General features: G+C 37.0%; 1 protein-coding gene across 1 annotated transcript; it reads right to left on the reverse strand.

Annotated features, from left to right (window-relative positions):
* Window positions 1–451: 451 nt before the first annotated feature.
* On the reverse strand, window positions 452–15,373 carry GABRA6 (gamma-aminobutyric acid type A receptor subunit alpha6). The gene is made up of 9 exons (XM_060092601.1): window positions 15,336–15,373; window positions 15,018–15,136; window positions 14,361–14,428; window positions 12,166–12,386; window positions 11,998–12,080; window positions 11,546–11,689; window positions 10,982–11,134; window positions 9,536–9,795; window positions 452–727 (listed from the first exon to the last, which is right to left on the reverse strand). Exons 1-9 carry the CDS (start codon window positions 15,371–15,373, stop codon window positions 452–454), a joined length of 1,362 nt encoding a protein of 453 aa, XP_059948584.1.
* Between the last annotated feature and the right edge of the window lie 2,422 nt (window positions 15,374–17,795).

Consider the following 17,795-nt stretch of genomic DNA (forward strand, 5'->3'; position numbering starts at 1 on the left):
ATGCTGGTATTAACATACTGATGAATATTTAGACTATTTATATTTTGTTCTTTTGAGAACTAAGCCAAAATAAACATTTTAAGGCAGCCTTTGGAAGTGTCAGCATTTCTTATTTTTATTAGCTTTGTGGTAAATGATATTCACAATATTCACAATTAAAATAGTGAACAATGAAGGACAAAGATCGGCAAATTCATCTTGAATCCATTTTATCCTTTTATAAAATTTTCTCTAATGTGCAGAAAAGTCATATTTTTCAGCAACTTTCACCTTCCAATTTTGAGGAGTAACATTATTGCTTTTCTTGCCCATACATGCTTACTCAAAGCTATGTGTTAGAGATTTTCAATTTCGATTTCATGTTCAGAAAAGCATCTATACAAGTCTCATTGCTATTTTTAAACATTCAGAAAATGAGAACTCACAGGATACAGGTTATTACGGCTGCAAGCTACTCAACATTGCTGCTCACCTCCATCGTGTCTTTGGAAAGATAAACTATCCAGTATACAAGGTTGAATCCTGCAAATGCAACTGGGAAGAGAATCCGAGAATACTGGTCTATTTTACTGGTACCCCCAAAGGTAGGAGACAGAGTTGGGGGGGTGACAGGTGTTGACTGTAAGATGGGAGCTCTTGTGAGGACTGTGCTGGCCTTGGGGGATGGAACTATTGGCAATGTCAGAGAGGTGATTCTTTTCTTCAGATGGTACTTGGAATCAGGATGCTGTAGAGGAAAAGATACATATATATTCAGCCTAGGTAAAAGAATAGACATCACTTAATCATTCATGTTTTCGTCATTGACAGATAGTTACTGACTACTTACTATATAAGTTAAAATATCAGCAAATTCTTGATAGTAATTGATGGTGCTACTTTTCCAAGAAAGTGGTAAAACAAATTTTAAAAACATCAATTTGCTAACATCCAACGTCCTATAATTTAATACATCAGCAATTGATGCTAAGCATGTTCCATGCCCCAGAAACTGTGTTGAGTGTTGTACCATTAGGAGCTAAGCCAGGTTATAAGGGCTTATCCACCCACCACCCCAGTTATACATAAACCTATAGGGCAATGGGTATGGGCAATGAGAGGGAATTTCACTTTGGAATGTGTGGGCAATTACTCAATACAAGAAAATAACAGCTTGGCTAAATGGTATCATTCTTCTAGACACATTCCCAGCCTACAGCCTAATCTTTACCATTCATAAATTTGAACCAACTGAGGTATCAACAACAGCAAAAAAATATAAAGGTGCTCATGTACATCAAAAGCCAGTGACAAAATAGAAATACCCTTATATTGAGTGGGATGACTGTTCTTCCCTTGAAATACAACTACCTCTTGGTCCAGAGTTCTATATTGAGAGCTTTCTGCTTTCCATTCAGAGCTTCTCTACTGGTCTCCCTCCATCTTAAGTTACCAAAGTGATATATTTACTAACCTCAGAATTGTCATATGTTCTTTTCTATCATGAGATTTTCTGTTCCACTGAAATCATAAGACAACCAATCCTAATCTTGAAAGGGATATTCAGTGCATTAAGTAACAGATGAGAAGGCTGAGGTCCAGATGTGGGAACTGCTTTGCCCATAGTTCCACAGCCCGTAATAAACCACCTTGGTCAATCTCACTGCTTGTTTCATCCCAGCATTTTCTCATCTTTAAAGTATTGAGCCTGGTTCAGAGACTCTAATTCTATTTGCTTTAGACTCCTTTCATAATGGTGGAGACTAGGGGGCTTCCTCTGATTCTTACCTTTTCTTGTCTACGGCCTATAATAATCACTCTCCTTGTGGCCAGGTTGTCCTTGCTGGGTCCCTGCCTTCACACCCTGGCTGTACATTAACCCTGCTCTTGTAAAACTGCCTCGTTTTCTCCTTGGCAGCAGAATCACCACTTTGCTGCCTGGCAGGGTGTGTTACTCACATGGACACAGACTCCTGGAGCTTTAGACAGCAGCCCCCCAGCAACAGGATGAGGCCGCCACCTCCCCTGTGCTGGTTGAGCCACAGGACCAGAATTACCCACCGACGTGGTGACATTTGAACTGCGGGAAACAACAACCCTGAGAACCCCTCCTCTCTATACTCCCATCCTGAATTTTGCTTTTGATTTGTCATGGAAGTTTGCCCAGTATCTATAATAGTCATCATAGAGAGTTCAAGCCCACTGTGCTTTTAGGGGCCATGGGAAAATCTGTTTCTTTACCAAAAGCAAAAATAAATCAGTATGAAGTCTGATTTGACATGACCATGGTGAAGTTCAAGCAAAGAATATCTTTATTTATTATCTGTTGACCCAGTATTAGGCTAGGCACTCTGGACAGAATTAAATAAATCATAGGTATTGGAGGTAGAAGAGAATTTAAAATAGAAGAGTGCCAAGTCTACTGATCTTGAATAGGAAATAAGTGACATTTTCTATTAAAAATATGTAACAACCCAGGACTACTGTGCCCAGGGTCACTAGATAGTGTGTGGATAGGACCAGAGTAGTGGTATTTTGGTCTCAATGCATGCTACCTGTATTAGAGAATAAACATAGCATTGTCTGCCAAGAGCTTTCTATCATGTTTCTCAAACTCTGATTTGAATTTTCATCTATTATATATGTTATTAAAATATTCTCCACCTGAAAGAGCAAAATTTGTCACTGTTAAATTCTTCAGAAAGAGTTCTCCTCCTCCCAGATATAAGGAACATTAAAATATTTTACTCTAGTAAATCTTCTAAGGATCATAATGGAAAGAAAAGAGGGCAAGGCTTTAGAGCAGATTTTCTTTCTAAACATGTCTTGATTTTTAATAGCATGCATTGTCTGTCTGACGCCTATGTTTCTTCCTTTTTTAGGGAGAAAGAGGGCAGACATGAATAAGTTCACTGAGATGAAAAAGTGTTTGTAAACCATAATCTAGCACAAAAAATGTAAGGCATTGTTTTACCTCTCTCTCTCTTTTGGAGATGTTGGGAAAATTTGTCAATCTCTTGGCATTGTCACAGTGTCACAAATGACTTAATGAAGATTGCTGAACAACCCTTGTCCAGAGTTAAGCAACATCATTCACCACCTAACAACATGAAAAATTTATGCACAATGGTATTAGCTTGGAATTAAAGGTCTCATACAGTAGGATTCCTCTTTTCCTCATCTGCTTCCCCAGATAATCTCTATGGAGGGTTGCTTAGGAGTTAAGAGGGCAGCAGAGTCAGAAAGCCCTAGACTGCAATTCCATAGATACTACTTAGCTGCTGTATGACTTAGACATGCCTTAGGAGTCACTGGCTCTCCCTGAGCTTACATTGAAATCAACTATACTTCAATAAAAAAAAGAAAATTAAAAAAAAGAAAAAAAGAAAGTTAGGGACAATTACTGTTTCAGCTGTAAGGTTTTCTTCTTGTCTTTAAGAACTTGAGAAAGGAAATGTGTCTTTTCTCTGTACATATTTCTGCCTACCTAACTGTTACAACTCTCTGCTGTCATCACCTCTTCCCTGTATTATTTCTGTTGTGCTTTATCCCCTTTCCTGACATGAAATCGCCTTAGTGGTAGAGGGCATATTATTCTCATGTGTAAGTGTTCCACGGTGCCTAGCCAGTGCACAGAACACAGTGAACGCTTAATAAACATATGCCAAATCAACAAATGAATGAAAATCTAAGCATTTCCCAAGACTTTTTAGAGTAGTCAGGCAAAGAGAAGGGAACAAAACGTTTTATGATTATTTTACACTATGTTTTAGCATATTATTCATATTATGTTATATTATAGTTACCATATCTAAATGCTTACCATTAACAAGCACTACATGGCACTTTGCATGCATTATTTTGCTTATTCCTAGGAAGAATCTATCATGTAAAAATATTTTCATTTCAGAGAGGAGCAAATGAAGGTGTAAGCAGAAAGCTCACACAAGTACTAAGTGCAATACCTCACTCAATCCGTCTCAGATGCCTGAGATCATACTCTTAATAAATATTACTTTTTCTTTCCATCAGCTTTAGGGTTTAGGGCATGGTTTCTCAACCACGAAGCTACTGATATACTGATACTTCTTAGTTGTGGGAACTGTCCTGTACATCATGGGGTGTTGAGCAGCATCTCTGTCCTCTATCCACAAGATGCCTGTAGCACCCACCTCCTCGGAATTTTGACAACCAAAAATATCCTTGTTCCTTGACAAATGTCCTCTGGGGGAAAATTCACCCACCATTGAGCTTCACTGGTTTAGAATTACACTGTCTCATTGCCCAACGATGGCTGGGGGATTTCTAGCAGGCAGCAAATACAAGGTGCTCAAGGAAATGCCAGAGGGCTGGCTAACCCACACGCTGGATAATCAGCTCCTGGATAATTGAGAATCGGCAGTGTAGGAGACCGCACACCTAAAATTTAGAAGAATCACACTGAATTTCTGAAATGAAAAGAAAGCCAATATTGCAAACCATTCAAGCTACAGGTTTGTGTAAGATCCCGCCTGCTCTATTGTAAGCTCAGCAGCTTCAGCTGATGGTAAAATAGGCTTTTGTCAGAGTCCAGATGAGGGCTCAGCTTGGGGCTGTCACTGTTTTGAGTGGAACGCCTGTGGTTTTGAATTTTTCCGGGGCTCCCCTGCTGTTCAGTGTCATCCTGCTTTGGGTATTTTTAGAGCACTGTTTTGTTTTAAGTAACGCCATATTGCAAAGGTACTTGGAGTCGAACTGGACTTTGTGACAATCAGTTACTTGGTATAGGGATGAGGCATTTGGGAAGTACTTGGAGCAATTCTGATACAGCATTTAGTGAGTCTAATATATTAAAGAAGAGGGGGCAACGGGTTACCTCTTAGGAGAAATATTCTAACCAGGGCTGCATTACTCAAGGGACAAACAAAGTATCTGCTTTTAGAACCAGCGAACAGGGGCACCAAAAACAAGAGAAAATATTTTTGAAAACATTTATTATTTGACTTTTTTTTTTTTTTTTTTTTTTTTTTTTTGCAGTACGCGGGCCTCTCACTGTTGTGGCCTCTCCCGTTGCAGAGCACAGGCTCTGAACATGCAGGCTCAGCGGTCATGGCTCATGGGCCCAGCTGCTCCGCGGCATGTGGGATCTTCCCAGACCGGGGCACGAACCCGTGTCCCCTGCATCGGCAGGCGGACTCTCAACCACTGTGCCACCAGGGAAGCCCTATTTGACATTTTTTAAGCTACATATTAATCATTATGGAGAAAATAATCTCTGTCAAATGTCCTTACATTTATTTTACAACTGGTAGAATTGAGGAGCGGAGACAGTTCCAGAATGCCTGCAGAGAAGCAGCTTATTGGTAGCAATCTTGTGGGTCAATGGTGCTAGTGGCATGTCTAAAAACCATACTGGAATGTTTGGAGGGTGCAAAGAGGAATATTGGATGGCGATTTGATGGAAGGTAGAGGGAAAGAGCCAACCACCTACACCTCTCATCTAATCCACCCCACCCTCTCCATAAGTCATATGATGGCGCTACCATGGGGAAGGGACATCATGATCTTTCTGGTGCTCAGAGTCTCTGATGGTCTTAATTCAACTGTTAATTCTTTGGAGTAATGGTAGTACTGAAAGAAATCTTAGCACAATTTGGAACAGGGGAGGTAAATCTTTCAGTATGCTATGATTCATATTTTTCTACACAGGTGAAGGGCAACATAGTAATGGCCCAGCAGACGTTCCAACCTTGGAAAGAGTCCAGAAAGGACATTACGTCTTATTTCCCTCTCTGTGCCCAAGTTTCTAACAACTGACTTAGAGTTTCTAGAGCAGGGCCAGGCTCATCTTTCTTTTCTCTGCATAGGCATCACTTCCTCCACAATCACCCCTCCAGACTGAGTTAGGTACTCTCTCATGGCTTTTTTTCAGCCTTCTATACATGTCTAACCACAGCCTTTATCACAGTATATTGTCATGGCTCCTTGAGTAGTTTCCTCTCTTCCTGCTCAACAGGCAGCTCGATGATGGAAGAGGCCCTACTGATGTCACTTACTAAGGTAGCTTCAGCATTCTACAAAGGGTCTGGCAAAAAAGCACTTAACAAATAAAAGGCTTATGGTATGAATAATTTGATGAGCACATAGGTACTCAATAAATTGGTATCAGGTGAAAAGAAAAAGTAACATAATCGGTATAAATATAGTTATTATCTTGACCAATTAAATTTTGGTCAACTTAGTTTGTAGATAATTTACCAAGAACATCACACGTTCTGTGAAAAAGAAAAGCCACATTGGATGTATTGATGGGTGGGGGGCCAAGGGATTCATTCTTAGGAACATAGTGGTGAGGGCTTAGATTTTTAAAATAACAAGAAAACTAGCAAAGCATCCAGAAAGAGATCAAAGTCTAAACTTGGTCTTATATATAAAATAACTGTACCCCAGACACATAATAAGCTCTGAAACATAAATACAGGAATAACTCTCTAAAGCCAAAATAGCATACCAAATAAAAACAATATGGAAAGATACCATATAAGCAGGAAAGAAACTGTGGACAATTTCTTCTCAAAATCCAAAAATATAAAGTCTCCACTTCAAATGCCTTAAAATAAGAAAGATTAATAGTCTATAGAGCACTTCTGAAGATTTAGTTTTAGATGTCTCTTCAGGTGTGAGTACTAGGCTTTAAATGCCTGAATTTCTTTGTCATTATTATAATAAATTTCAAGGTCAAATTCAAAGTGATAAAGTTTCCACATTCATTCTAAGCAGTTTCCTGTGAAAAGCAATGTGCATATTAAAACATACAACTTAGAATCACATGAAATATCCAAGCACTTAATCTCATTTCAACTTTACCACATTGGTTTGCTATTTCAATGTCCAACTTACTCAAATAATGTTATTTTGATTACAACTGAATAGGCATTTTAAAATGTCATGGTATTTGAAAGAAAAAATGACCTTGCAATCATAATATACCATTGTGCTGTATAAATTCAAAATGTGTAATTTATGTTTGTTCCTCTATATTATATAAGGCAATAGCCAAGTTTTGACATAAATAAATGAAACTGTACATGCTCTTTGTAATCATTTATATTTTTTGATGCCTACAAGGTTAATATTGTTAGGTTTGGTTACTTTTTTTTTTAATTTTTACACTTTGACTTAGCCTTTCAGAAACAAAATTCTCCTTTTCATTGCCTTGGAATATTTTAAGTGGAGCCAGGTTTAGAAATATAATTTTTTGTAGGGAGAAAAGTCAACTTGCAAGGAAAAAACTACTTTGAGATGATTTAAATGCAATTTTTTATCCAGCTTCCCAAAGGATCTGCTCATTATATGTTATTATTTTAGAACTATTAGAAGATAGTTTATATGAAGACCTGAGATCTTAAATTCCATCTTATTAATAAATTATACCTTTAAAATAATGGACTCAGGGAATGATAACTCTATGCTTTCTCTAAGGATTTGAAATTATATTCTTCTTAGTAATATATATATATATATATTTTTCGGAGCACAGGCTCTGGACGCGCAGGCTCAGCGTCCATGGCTCATGGGCCCAGCCGCTCCGTGGCATGTGGGATCCTCCCACACCGGGGCACGAACCCGTGTCCCCTGCATTGGCAGGCGGCCTCTCAACCACTGCGCCACCAGGGAAGCCCAGTAATATATATTTTAAAAGAGTTGAAGTAAGGAAGTTGGTCTTTCTTTTTGTCTCCATATCAGATCAGTGACTATATTCAAAATCACTTTTCTTACGTTCTTTGTCATGAATTTCTCTTTTTATTTTTACTGTGTTTCTCAAATAAGAAACTGTTAAATGGAATTATGATAAATATTAATTCTTCTTCCTTTCCAGCTATATGTTAAGATAATATATGACCTTTGGACAATATGTCAATTATATACCTATGTAAGTACAGATAGGTTGTAACATAATCACTTATTTTTACAAACAAAATAATTCTAAAAAATATTTTGAATTTATCTTTTCTGAAAAATATAATTTTCAAGTCTTTTGAACTGGGTCTTTAACATATTTTTGTTACAAAAATTATATTTTTGTGAACTTTCAAAGTACACACACATATATAAGAAAACATCATTAAATTAAGGGAAGAATTTTGGGAATAACCTTACCTACATACAGAGAATCTTTTACCCAGTGGTACACACTCTATTATATTTCAGTCTTTGAAAAAGTGTTGGGGAGGTTAGGGCCTCAGCCTCTGTAAATCTGTGGATATTAGGAGTTCTGGAATCAACTCCTAGTTTTTCTACCAACTAGTGCCTAATGTTTTCCTTCTCTGAGGCTCTGTTTTTTATTTGTAAGTGTAATTGGACCAGATTACTGGATGGCAAACTTTTTTTTTTTAAAACAAGGTCTAATTCAAGAAAAAAAAAGTCTTTAAATTACATATTGCTACTTATCATGGGACTGGTCTTATCCTTTAGAGAAAATGTAAATTCTCAAACAAGTTTCTAAGTTTATCAAAGAGAAAAGTTTCAATACAAAATTATCTTTTAAAGCCAATAAACATCTGAGTATTTGGAAAGTAAAACACACATAGTTTTATAATTTTTATCATAAAATTTAACCAAGAATTAACTGGGCTGTATGTGGTTTTGCGATTTGGAAATAGTCATGAGAATTGATCAGTTATAAAGAAATTTTCAGTTCAAAGTGTCTGCATTACTTGATTTTGTAGAGCAAAATTTTCCTCTTTTCAAGAGCTACTGTTTAAAGTTTGTTTTGAAATAAAAATGTACACTTGTCAATCAGTTCTATAATCCATTTTTTATAAAGTACATGCAACTTAATTGTGAGAATTTATTCATATGTGAAATTGAAATTTGGGGGCACATTTAAGACCCTTGAATTATTAATGCTAACATTTATTTTTTATTCAAAAAAACTTTGGGGACCAGAGCTTAGCCACAGCAAATCTAAACTTAATTTTTTAGGTATTTCTCACTGATTGTGTCTCAAAAAAACACATTAATATACATAATAATATGTATATTATATACATATAACATGAATGTGAACATGCGAATGTTTTCACATGAGTCAAAAACTTGGCTTATGACTCAGCATTCATAGAACCTAATATACACAACTTGCCCTCCTGAAATAAAGCAGCGAGTGGATTTCTAACAGAAATTGTCCATAGGAGTCCCTGTTTGTTTCCTTCAGACTCTGAAACCTCATTAGGAACTTTTTTTTTTTTAACTTTATTCTCCCTAGTCGGTATAACAGAACCTGTTCAAAGGAAACATCTAAAGGCTAAGAATTTTCTGTCTCCTCTGAGAGCTTGCAATCTGCCAGTATTAGTGAGGATGATGAATGAGGAATACCAAAATTTTAGAGCAAAGATAAATGAAGGGTTGTTGCTTGGCTTTTTTCTGTGAAGCTGGAGAAGAAGTTGGCCTTGGAACCAAAGTTATGTAACTCATGCCCCACTAATATTACTTTTGGACTATCTAACTGTTTGTGGTAACTATTTCGGTTGCCTTTTCCTATATGGTAGCTAACATTAGAAAAGTAAACAATTACCAAAACAATCTCAGCTTCCAAGGGTTCAGTCGCTTTTGATATTGTCACTGGGGGTGAGGCTGCAATCTGTGCCTTCCTTTTGGCCTTCTGTGTCTGAAGATTGGTAAAGTAGTTGACAGCTGCGAACTCAATAAGGGCAGAGAAGACAAAAGCAAAGCAAACAGCTATAAACCAATCCATGGCGGTCGCATAAGACACTTTTGGCAAGGAGTGCCTGGCACTGATGCTTAGAGTGGTCATGGTTAAGACAGTGGTGATCCCTAGAATGAAACAGAATGAGAAATGCACTATTAGCATTTGCAATCCAATACCAAGATCAAATGGGACCATGCTGGTGGAGAGGATTTTTGTTACAAATGTATTTTTTGTTATTATTTTATTATTTTTAATTGTTCACAGTTATCATAGGCATTCACATTTTGGTTTCCTTCAAAACCTAGTGTGGTGATGTGTATTATTAATAATAATATATTATAATATAATAATAGCAAATTATTACATAACTAATAAAACTTTGAACTTCTGATCAAATTATTTAATAAGTCTATGTGTTGTGAATAATAAATATAAATTAGATTTCTGAAATTTTTAAATTTCTAGGTTGGTTTTAAGATAAAATATTTAATCATGAGAAAATAATTTCATGACTCATCTGCCAGCAGTTTTCTGTCTTGGGGGATTTATATAATTCAAAGATGGTAAACATCATTATATAAATATTCTTTTATAACTTGCAAAAAGAGATCTATTTTAGTATGGTAAATTAAAAAGTCAAAATTCATCTGAGATTTCAATTAAACTCAGGTCTTCCCTATGAACTAATAAATTTATAATCAGGAAAACTGAGAAAAATATTGGATTTTGTTACAGATGATATTTTTCTGTTATAGCTCTTTTACTTCATTTTGTTCCATCACACTAGTAGTGATACTATACATCATAAATGTAACTAAATATTTAGGTTGAACAATAGGGAAACTGGTGATATTTAACTATTTTTAGACCTAAAAAATGACAAATTTTTTTAAGATCCAACCTAATAAAAGTGAGATATAATTTACGTATTTGTGGGTTCAATATCTTAGCCTTTTTTTTCATTGCTTTACTTGTCAGTTTTTAATTTGCTGCTTTCTTTTTTTAGTTATGAAAAAGCAAATTGAGTTTAAAAAACAAAACCAACCAACCAAAAAACAACTCTCCTAAATAGGGCACGTCAAAGTCACAGGAAACCAGCCAGAATTCTTGCTGAGACTAATCTATTGTTGATTCGCCACACAACGTGAGATAAGATGAGGGTCATTTTATATGATACATGTGTCTGAATGAGATAGGAGTTTATTTCCTTTGTGGGTTGAAAAAGTGCACTGGTGTGAATGTTCCCCTAAAATACACAAGCAATGTGAGCTGGAGGATGACAGAAAGTAGAGCCCAAAGAGTGAAGCATACCAAAGACAGTTCTGGCCGGAACAGACTCCTTATTAATCCAGAAAGACACCTGGGAGAGTATGACTGTCATAATGCAAGGAGTATAGATCTGTATCATAAAATAGCCCATCTTCCTTTGCAAGTGGAAATAAACTGTCATTATTACGTATTCACCTGTTGGAAGACAGGTATATCAGGATTATTGCTGTTGACAGTGTGCAGAAAGAATGCAGCTGGAAATAAATCTTGCAGATCTTTAAATTAATATGGGTGGGAAGAAAACAAGTGAAGACATTTTTTCAATGTATGACAAAGCTACTCAATCAGCAGATGATAGATACATCAGCTCATTGTTTTCTGTGGGGTTCTTTGTGTCATATACATACAAAACTACTCACTCCAAGGCTATACAAATCTTTATATGCACATGGTTGCAAAATCAATTTTAAAGGAAGCTACTCATCACTTTAAAATAACAAGTTTAGCTAAGGATGGATAATGCAGAAGAAAAAGAAATAGATATTTTGAAAATGTGCACTGGAGTCACCATGCAGGATTACATCCATGCATCGGTCAAATGCTTACCTGTGTTAGATTTAATTGTCTCACTAGATACCGTTTGTCCAATCAGATCATACTGAAGGAGGCTTGAAGATTCTTCTGGGACTTCCACTGAGTAAAGTGGTCCTTTTTTCCATGTATATATGATTTCACTTTTGGGGTAAGCATCTGAATTTTTTAAACAAATTAAACAGAAAAGTAAATCTGGCTAATAGTGTGTTTTTTTTCTTTCAAAGAAAATCTTGTTCATTATAAAAAGGAAATACAAACAAATTTTTAAAATGATTTTCTTTAATCCTGGTGACCAAAACCTCTGACTGTATGATTGAGAGACATGATTAAGGAAGTTAATTCCTGGAATCATACTGAGAACGTCAGAGTAATATTTCTCTTTTGCTTTCCAGTGTCTGACTAAAACCAAATAATTATGTATTTTGAATGCATTATTTAACTCTGAGAAGCTTTTTGTAACTTACAACTCCCAAACTTGAGTGGACAAGCGTGCCCATCCATAGGAAAGTTAACCAGCCTCATAGGACAGTCAGCATTGATGGTAAGCCTAAGGGACATTGAAGTAAACGGTTCTGAGTTAGTATGATGGGCAAATAATTTGGGCAGAGGAAGTAGAATTGGGGAAACCTCACCTCATGGTGTATAGAATTGTTCCATTCTGCATTATTCTGAAGAGTTTGTTAGGAGTTGTCATATTGTGAGCAATTGATTTTTTGCCATTCCTGAAAAAAGTGTCAGGTGTCCAGATTTTACTGACCATCAGGTTATTCAAACTCAAAATCTCAGCTGGCCCCCCAAACTTCAACCTCTCATCAGTCCAAGTCTGGCGGAAGAAAACGTCCATTGTATACTCCTAAGACAAAATAAGAGATTCATGCATGCTGGGCAGATGGCTTATTAAGAATAGTTTATTCACTAGCTTACATACCCAATCCTAAAACTTAAGAAACGAAGCAACTTTTTATGACAATAACCTATCAGGAAAGTGATGATTTCAGTGAATTATTATTTTTTCACACTCTAAGATTGTAATATTGTTATAAAAAGATAGTGTTGTATTGTGCAAACCTCTCTCTTCCACCTTCACCCTCCTTAACATTCTTCCTCTTTTTCTATCAGTCATCCATTTCTTCATCTATTGACCTATTGAGTTCCCCCTCCTTAATTTAGAAGAAAAATAGAAAAAGATTTAGTCTAGGTTTTGTGCTGACCTTCCTACCATCAGTGAGTCTAACCATTCCCTTAGCAGCTTGTTCACCTTCAAAGGTATCTCCGAGCAACATGGTACCACTTAGTAAAGTTCCGAGGATAGAGAAACTTTACTTGATAAGCATACTCTTGTCTGCACATCATGATTATTTTATACTGTTCTCAGAGAACATAAAAGCAAATGTTACCATAATTACCCAAACAGAACATCATTTAAGCATGCATAATCAAAATTATGAGTTTTAATTTGTGGCTTTTATGAAATAACATTAAAAATCTTAAGAATTATGATAAGGGCCTTTGCAAAAGTCAATGATAAATAGCAACTTATAATTATGTCAAAATATTGTCAAGAATTGCTTTGCCTACTTTATATGTTCCTTTATGAGACCTATTACTGCAAGTGGTGATTATATTTTAAAACTATAATTTGACACACAATATATCCATATAATGATGATCCAGGATATAGCAAGCCTCTCTTGTACAAATATAAGATGCGTGTCTTAAAAAAGAGACACATGCATAAAATAAATTCTAAGTGTCCCCAGATTTAAATGGTACCATAGAATATGGTTGTGGTTATTTATTCTTGGGGTGAGTCAGTACTCAAATGAAAAATATGATAGTTAAATAATTGAGAATTCTGGAAAATGCTGACTCTAATTTCTCTCAAGTCTTAAGACATCTATCGCTTAAATAAAGTACTCCTCACTCTCTCCCCCTCTTCCATGTTGTTTCTTCTTACTTCTCTTCTCCTGCCCCCCCTTTCTCTTTCTCTTCTTCCTTTTTCCCTTTTTTTATTCCTCCTCCTTTCCTTTCTCCTTATCTTGTCAACTCAAAAAGCAGAAGATGAAAGTATCTAATAACTGTTTATCTAGAATTACATTCCCCTAGTACATTTAATGCACCACTTTAAAGAGTTATGTTTTTCTTCAGTTTTAGTATTTATATTTTACTTTTAAGGGGACATACTACCTGAGAAATATGAAGGAATATCATAATATACTTTGTTCTAGAAGGCTGTTTCAGGTTTTCATTGCTGCTTACTATAAATACCCTCTTATGAATCCTATAGCCATCTGTACCTGGAACAGAGTCCCCAGAACACCTATTGGTCCATTTGCAAACATAAAAGGTGGAATGCATTAGTCTTTCCAAAGGACTCCCTTTACTGTTTTAATAACACATACCGAGAAAGGTGCACTGCCAAAACAGCTATGTTTTAAATTTAATAGATATTCTCAATATACACTTATGTAGCATACCATCTTTGCTGGTTTTTCTTTTTTCTCCTCCAAAAATTTACTAGGACTTCATAAAGATGGGGAAAAATCTTCTCTTTGTAGGGAAGAATAGATGCATAATATGTGAACAGAAGAGAGGATATCATCATAAAAGCCCCCTCAGATTAGTATTCAAGCAGAGCCTTTAGTGAAATGTGAAGGAGATTAAACCAGTAATCTGCTCTAATGGCCATTCCTTCCCAGCAGGAGCACACATATTGCTTTTGGATCTGGAGCCAAGTTTGGTAACAATGCCCCTTATCATTCATTCTGGGATTCAGCCCTCTCCCCCCACTAAGCAAAATTACTGTCCTCACTCAGAGCTCACTCACCATCTCCACATCTGACACGGGCCCAAAACTTGTTACGTAAATGTCTGTTTTGACTTCAGTGACAGCACCTGAAATGAGCCCAGAGGGATGGGGGCAATTATCATCAATGGTGTTAAGGGGACTGAACTGAACAACTCTATCACAAAGCCCCTTCTCATGGCCAGAATCTGCAACCCATCCTAAAGTAATTCCAGCAGCAGGAATCCTTTGGATTTTCAACTCTACAAACTCACACCAGTTGCATTATTTTGAATTTATTCTGGCAAAATTGTGAAATTTAAGGAATGGAAGAGAACTAGGTTAGTATTCTAAAGAAAATTACAACAATAATTAATGTTTAGTGATAGCATTAATGGGACAAATGCTAAAGAAAGTGTTTTATATGGCGAATCTCATTTTACACTCAAACGCCCTATGAGGCAAGCACTGTTCATACACCCACACTACAGTTGAGAAAGCTGAGGCTTAGAGAGTTCAAATGACTGGCATATAAGGTTGCGAATTGAGGAAGGGACAGAGACTGGATGGGAACATACACATGGTCCCTCCCCAGGCCCTGCAACCTGCCACTCTGCTATCCTGAGACCTCTGTGCCTTGGAATGGCACTAAGGGGGAAGAAAAGTACAGACATTTGGTCTAGTAAGGATGCCTCTCACCTCCAAATCCCGGTCGTAGCCGATTGTCATAGCCTTCAAGCAAGTTGTCCAGGATCCGACTGATGTTTCTGGAGTAGTAGCTTCCTTCATCTTCAAGTTTCCCTAGGGCATTTTCTACCCTGTGAGTAGACAGTAAATGACCCTCACTCCTGGCCTTAGAGAAAATAGGCTGTTCATTCCAGCCTCGTCTACCCCACCACACATACATGCCACACCACCCAGGCTACTTCCATGATTTGGTAGAGAAGTCACCCAGTGGGTGTGTGCTTGCCCTTTTCTCTGAGCTAAAAGGAAAAATCAGAAAAAAGTCTTACTCACCATAGAATAATGTAGAGCCAGGGCAGAGGCGATGCCATCCTGCAGCGCACTGAAATGCCCAGTTCTCCCTCCTCCTGGGTTCTCCTCCTCCCAACCAGCTCCCCTTTGCCAATTAACTAGAGCAATCTCCCGGACCACTCATAGCCCTTCTTGTTTGTGTCTGGCCAGTAATCCAGTAGGTGAGAAGGTTGCCAGCTACACTTGAAGGGTTCCCCCTGCTCTCTTCACTCTCTGTTCCGTCTTTTCACATGGAGCAAGGTGGTTTGCGGTCTTAGAGTACGTCCTAATGGACACTCAGCCTCCTCTGACTGATTTAGTTGGGAAATGAGAGTCTGAAGGGACAGTGCATGGTCAGAGATCAGTGACAATAATCGAATAAGGCATAAGGGGAGATTAGATGGGAGAAATCCACTGCTAGTTTTGGCATGGACTTCGCAGGGCCCTGTGAGGAAATCTGGAAGGCAGTGGCGTCTTGCTGATTGAGATTATGTTCCAATGGGCTCAGCGTTTATTATTTCTGTGGTTCACAGAAGGATTTCTACATGGCTCTCACTGCTTAAAATGTCTAACAGTATTGGGATCCTCTCAGATTCTCTTTCTGATCTCACCAGGTTTATTGCATCAGATGCCCCTTTCCTCTCTATTTAAAAATTGGTCCTCATTCTTCTTTGGAAAAGCATTTATAAGACACCAGAATTACATTCCCACAGCTCTTGACCATCTTGCTGTTGGATTAGCATTTTTTTTTTTTTTCTTTTTGCGGTATGCGGGCCTCTCACTGTTGTGGCCTCTCCCGTTGCGGAGCACAGGTTCCGGATGCGCAGGCCCAGCGGCCATGGCTCACGGGCCCAGCCGCTCCGCGGCATATGGGATCCTCCCAGACCGGGGCACGAACCCTTATCCCCTGCATCGGCAGGTGGACTCTCAACCACTGCGCCACCAGGGAGGCCCTAGCATTTTTTTTTAAAGTGTTGAATACTTCGCTGATCCTTCTTGTCAAAGGTGTGGCATCTCAAGCTAAGATACAAAGTTCTACCACTATCTTTAGAAACCTGGCCAGTTTCATGAATGCTGCCTATAAGAGACAGTGTCTGGAAATAGCTTATTAAGATTCCCATGTAGAAATGCTGTAAGAATAAAGCATCCATAGATAATGGTTAATGATGATGTTGCTGGCACTATTTTATTAGGCTTGCCACAGGTCAAAAGCAAAATATTTGAACCCAAGAAATAGCATTCTCTGCCCAGTCTGGTAAGGGAAAGTTGGAGTAAAAGAAGTCTCTTTAAACCTTAAAACTGTAATCTTTAAAAAAATAAAATTAATAAAGTATTGTGAATATATATATTTAATTCTGTAACATAAGAGCAAGAAGCAAATGTCTTCCTCACCATCTTCCAGCCCACTATCTACCTAGTTCACAGTCTGTATTTTCAGCACAGTCTGTATTTTTAGATTCTACAAAAGTGATGGTAACTTGATGCCATACAGCACAGTCTTAAGAGTTATTTCTGAAGACATGACATAAGTCATTTGAGAAACATCAAGAAATTAGCTATAAACAAAACAACAGTGAAAACAGAACAAGTGCAAGATTTCTTATAAATTTTTTTTAAAGATTACCTAATCTTAGTTACATGGAATTTTCTGGTTACTCATCAAAAACCTGAATTCCCTCCAACATTCCTGGCAAGTGGTATTCAGCATCTGATTTCTCACATTGTTTTACTTGTGCTGAGTTGAAGCCTGCACCCAGGTCCTAGTTCTCACCTTTGAAGCTACACAAAATAATTTTTTCACGGAAAAACTACATGACAGCCACATAAACAAAGATGCCTATCATGTCCTCTCTAATTTAAGCTAAGACTCCTAAAATCTTTTTTTGTTCATTATAGAACCTGGTTTTCATCTCTCTTTTTATTCTTTTCTCTCTACTTTAAAGTTACTACAACTAATCACCACAACATATTTTCAATTCCCATTGATTGCACTAAAACCCTAAATATCTGATGCTATTAAATAATTCTCTATTCATTTTCACTACAACTTATTATTTTTATTCATCATAGGACTCCAAAATATGGATAAATTATCCCTGCAACTTTGTATCATTTTTTAAATCATTATGTTTACTATCCATCTCTTATTTGTATCATCCTCAAACTTAGGTTTCTAAGACTGAATATTTTTTCATATGGTAAAAAAAATGATCATGGTAAAAAAAAATGATCATGGGTGAGATTATGAAAAAATGCAATATGTGCATTTATATACATATTCCTATAGAATAGGCATGTTTTTCTCCTGAAAATTATTTATCCAAAAAAGGAACAAATGATAGTTGTTAACATTTGTCTCTAAAGAGAAGATTAACATACTTGATTCTATTTTCTGATGGGTTTTAATTAGTAGTTTAATGAAGGAGAAGGAATACCTTTACTACTCTCAATAGGAAGAAAAAA

The sequence above is a fragment of the Mesoplodon densirostris genome, chromosome 3 (genome assembly GCF_025265405.1).
Source record: "Mesoplodon densirostris isolate mMesDen1 chromosome 3, mMesDen1 primary haplotype, whole genome shotgun sequence".
NCBI classification, from domain to species: domain Eukaryota; kingdom Metazoa; phylum Chordata; class Mammalia; order Artiodactyla; family Ziphiidae; genus Mesoplodon; species Mesoplodon densirostris.

Bases quoted from the DNA above. Each gene is read 5' to 3' on its own strand.
- GABRA6 (XM_060092601.1), bottom strand. From the start codon at position 15,373: ATGGCATCGCCTCTGCCCTGGCTCTACATTATTCTATG. The intron at 12,387-14,360 runs GTGAGTGAGCTC...ATTTTGTCTTAG, and splicing joins CCGTGTCAGATGTGGAGATG to GAGTATACAATGGACGTTTT. The intron at 9,796-10,981 runs GTATGCTTCACT...GTTTCATTCTAG, and splicing joins TCCGGCCAGAACTGTCTTTG to GGATCACCACTGTCTTAACC.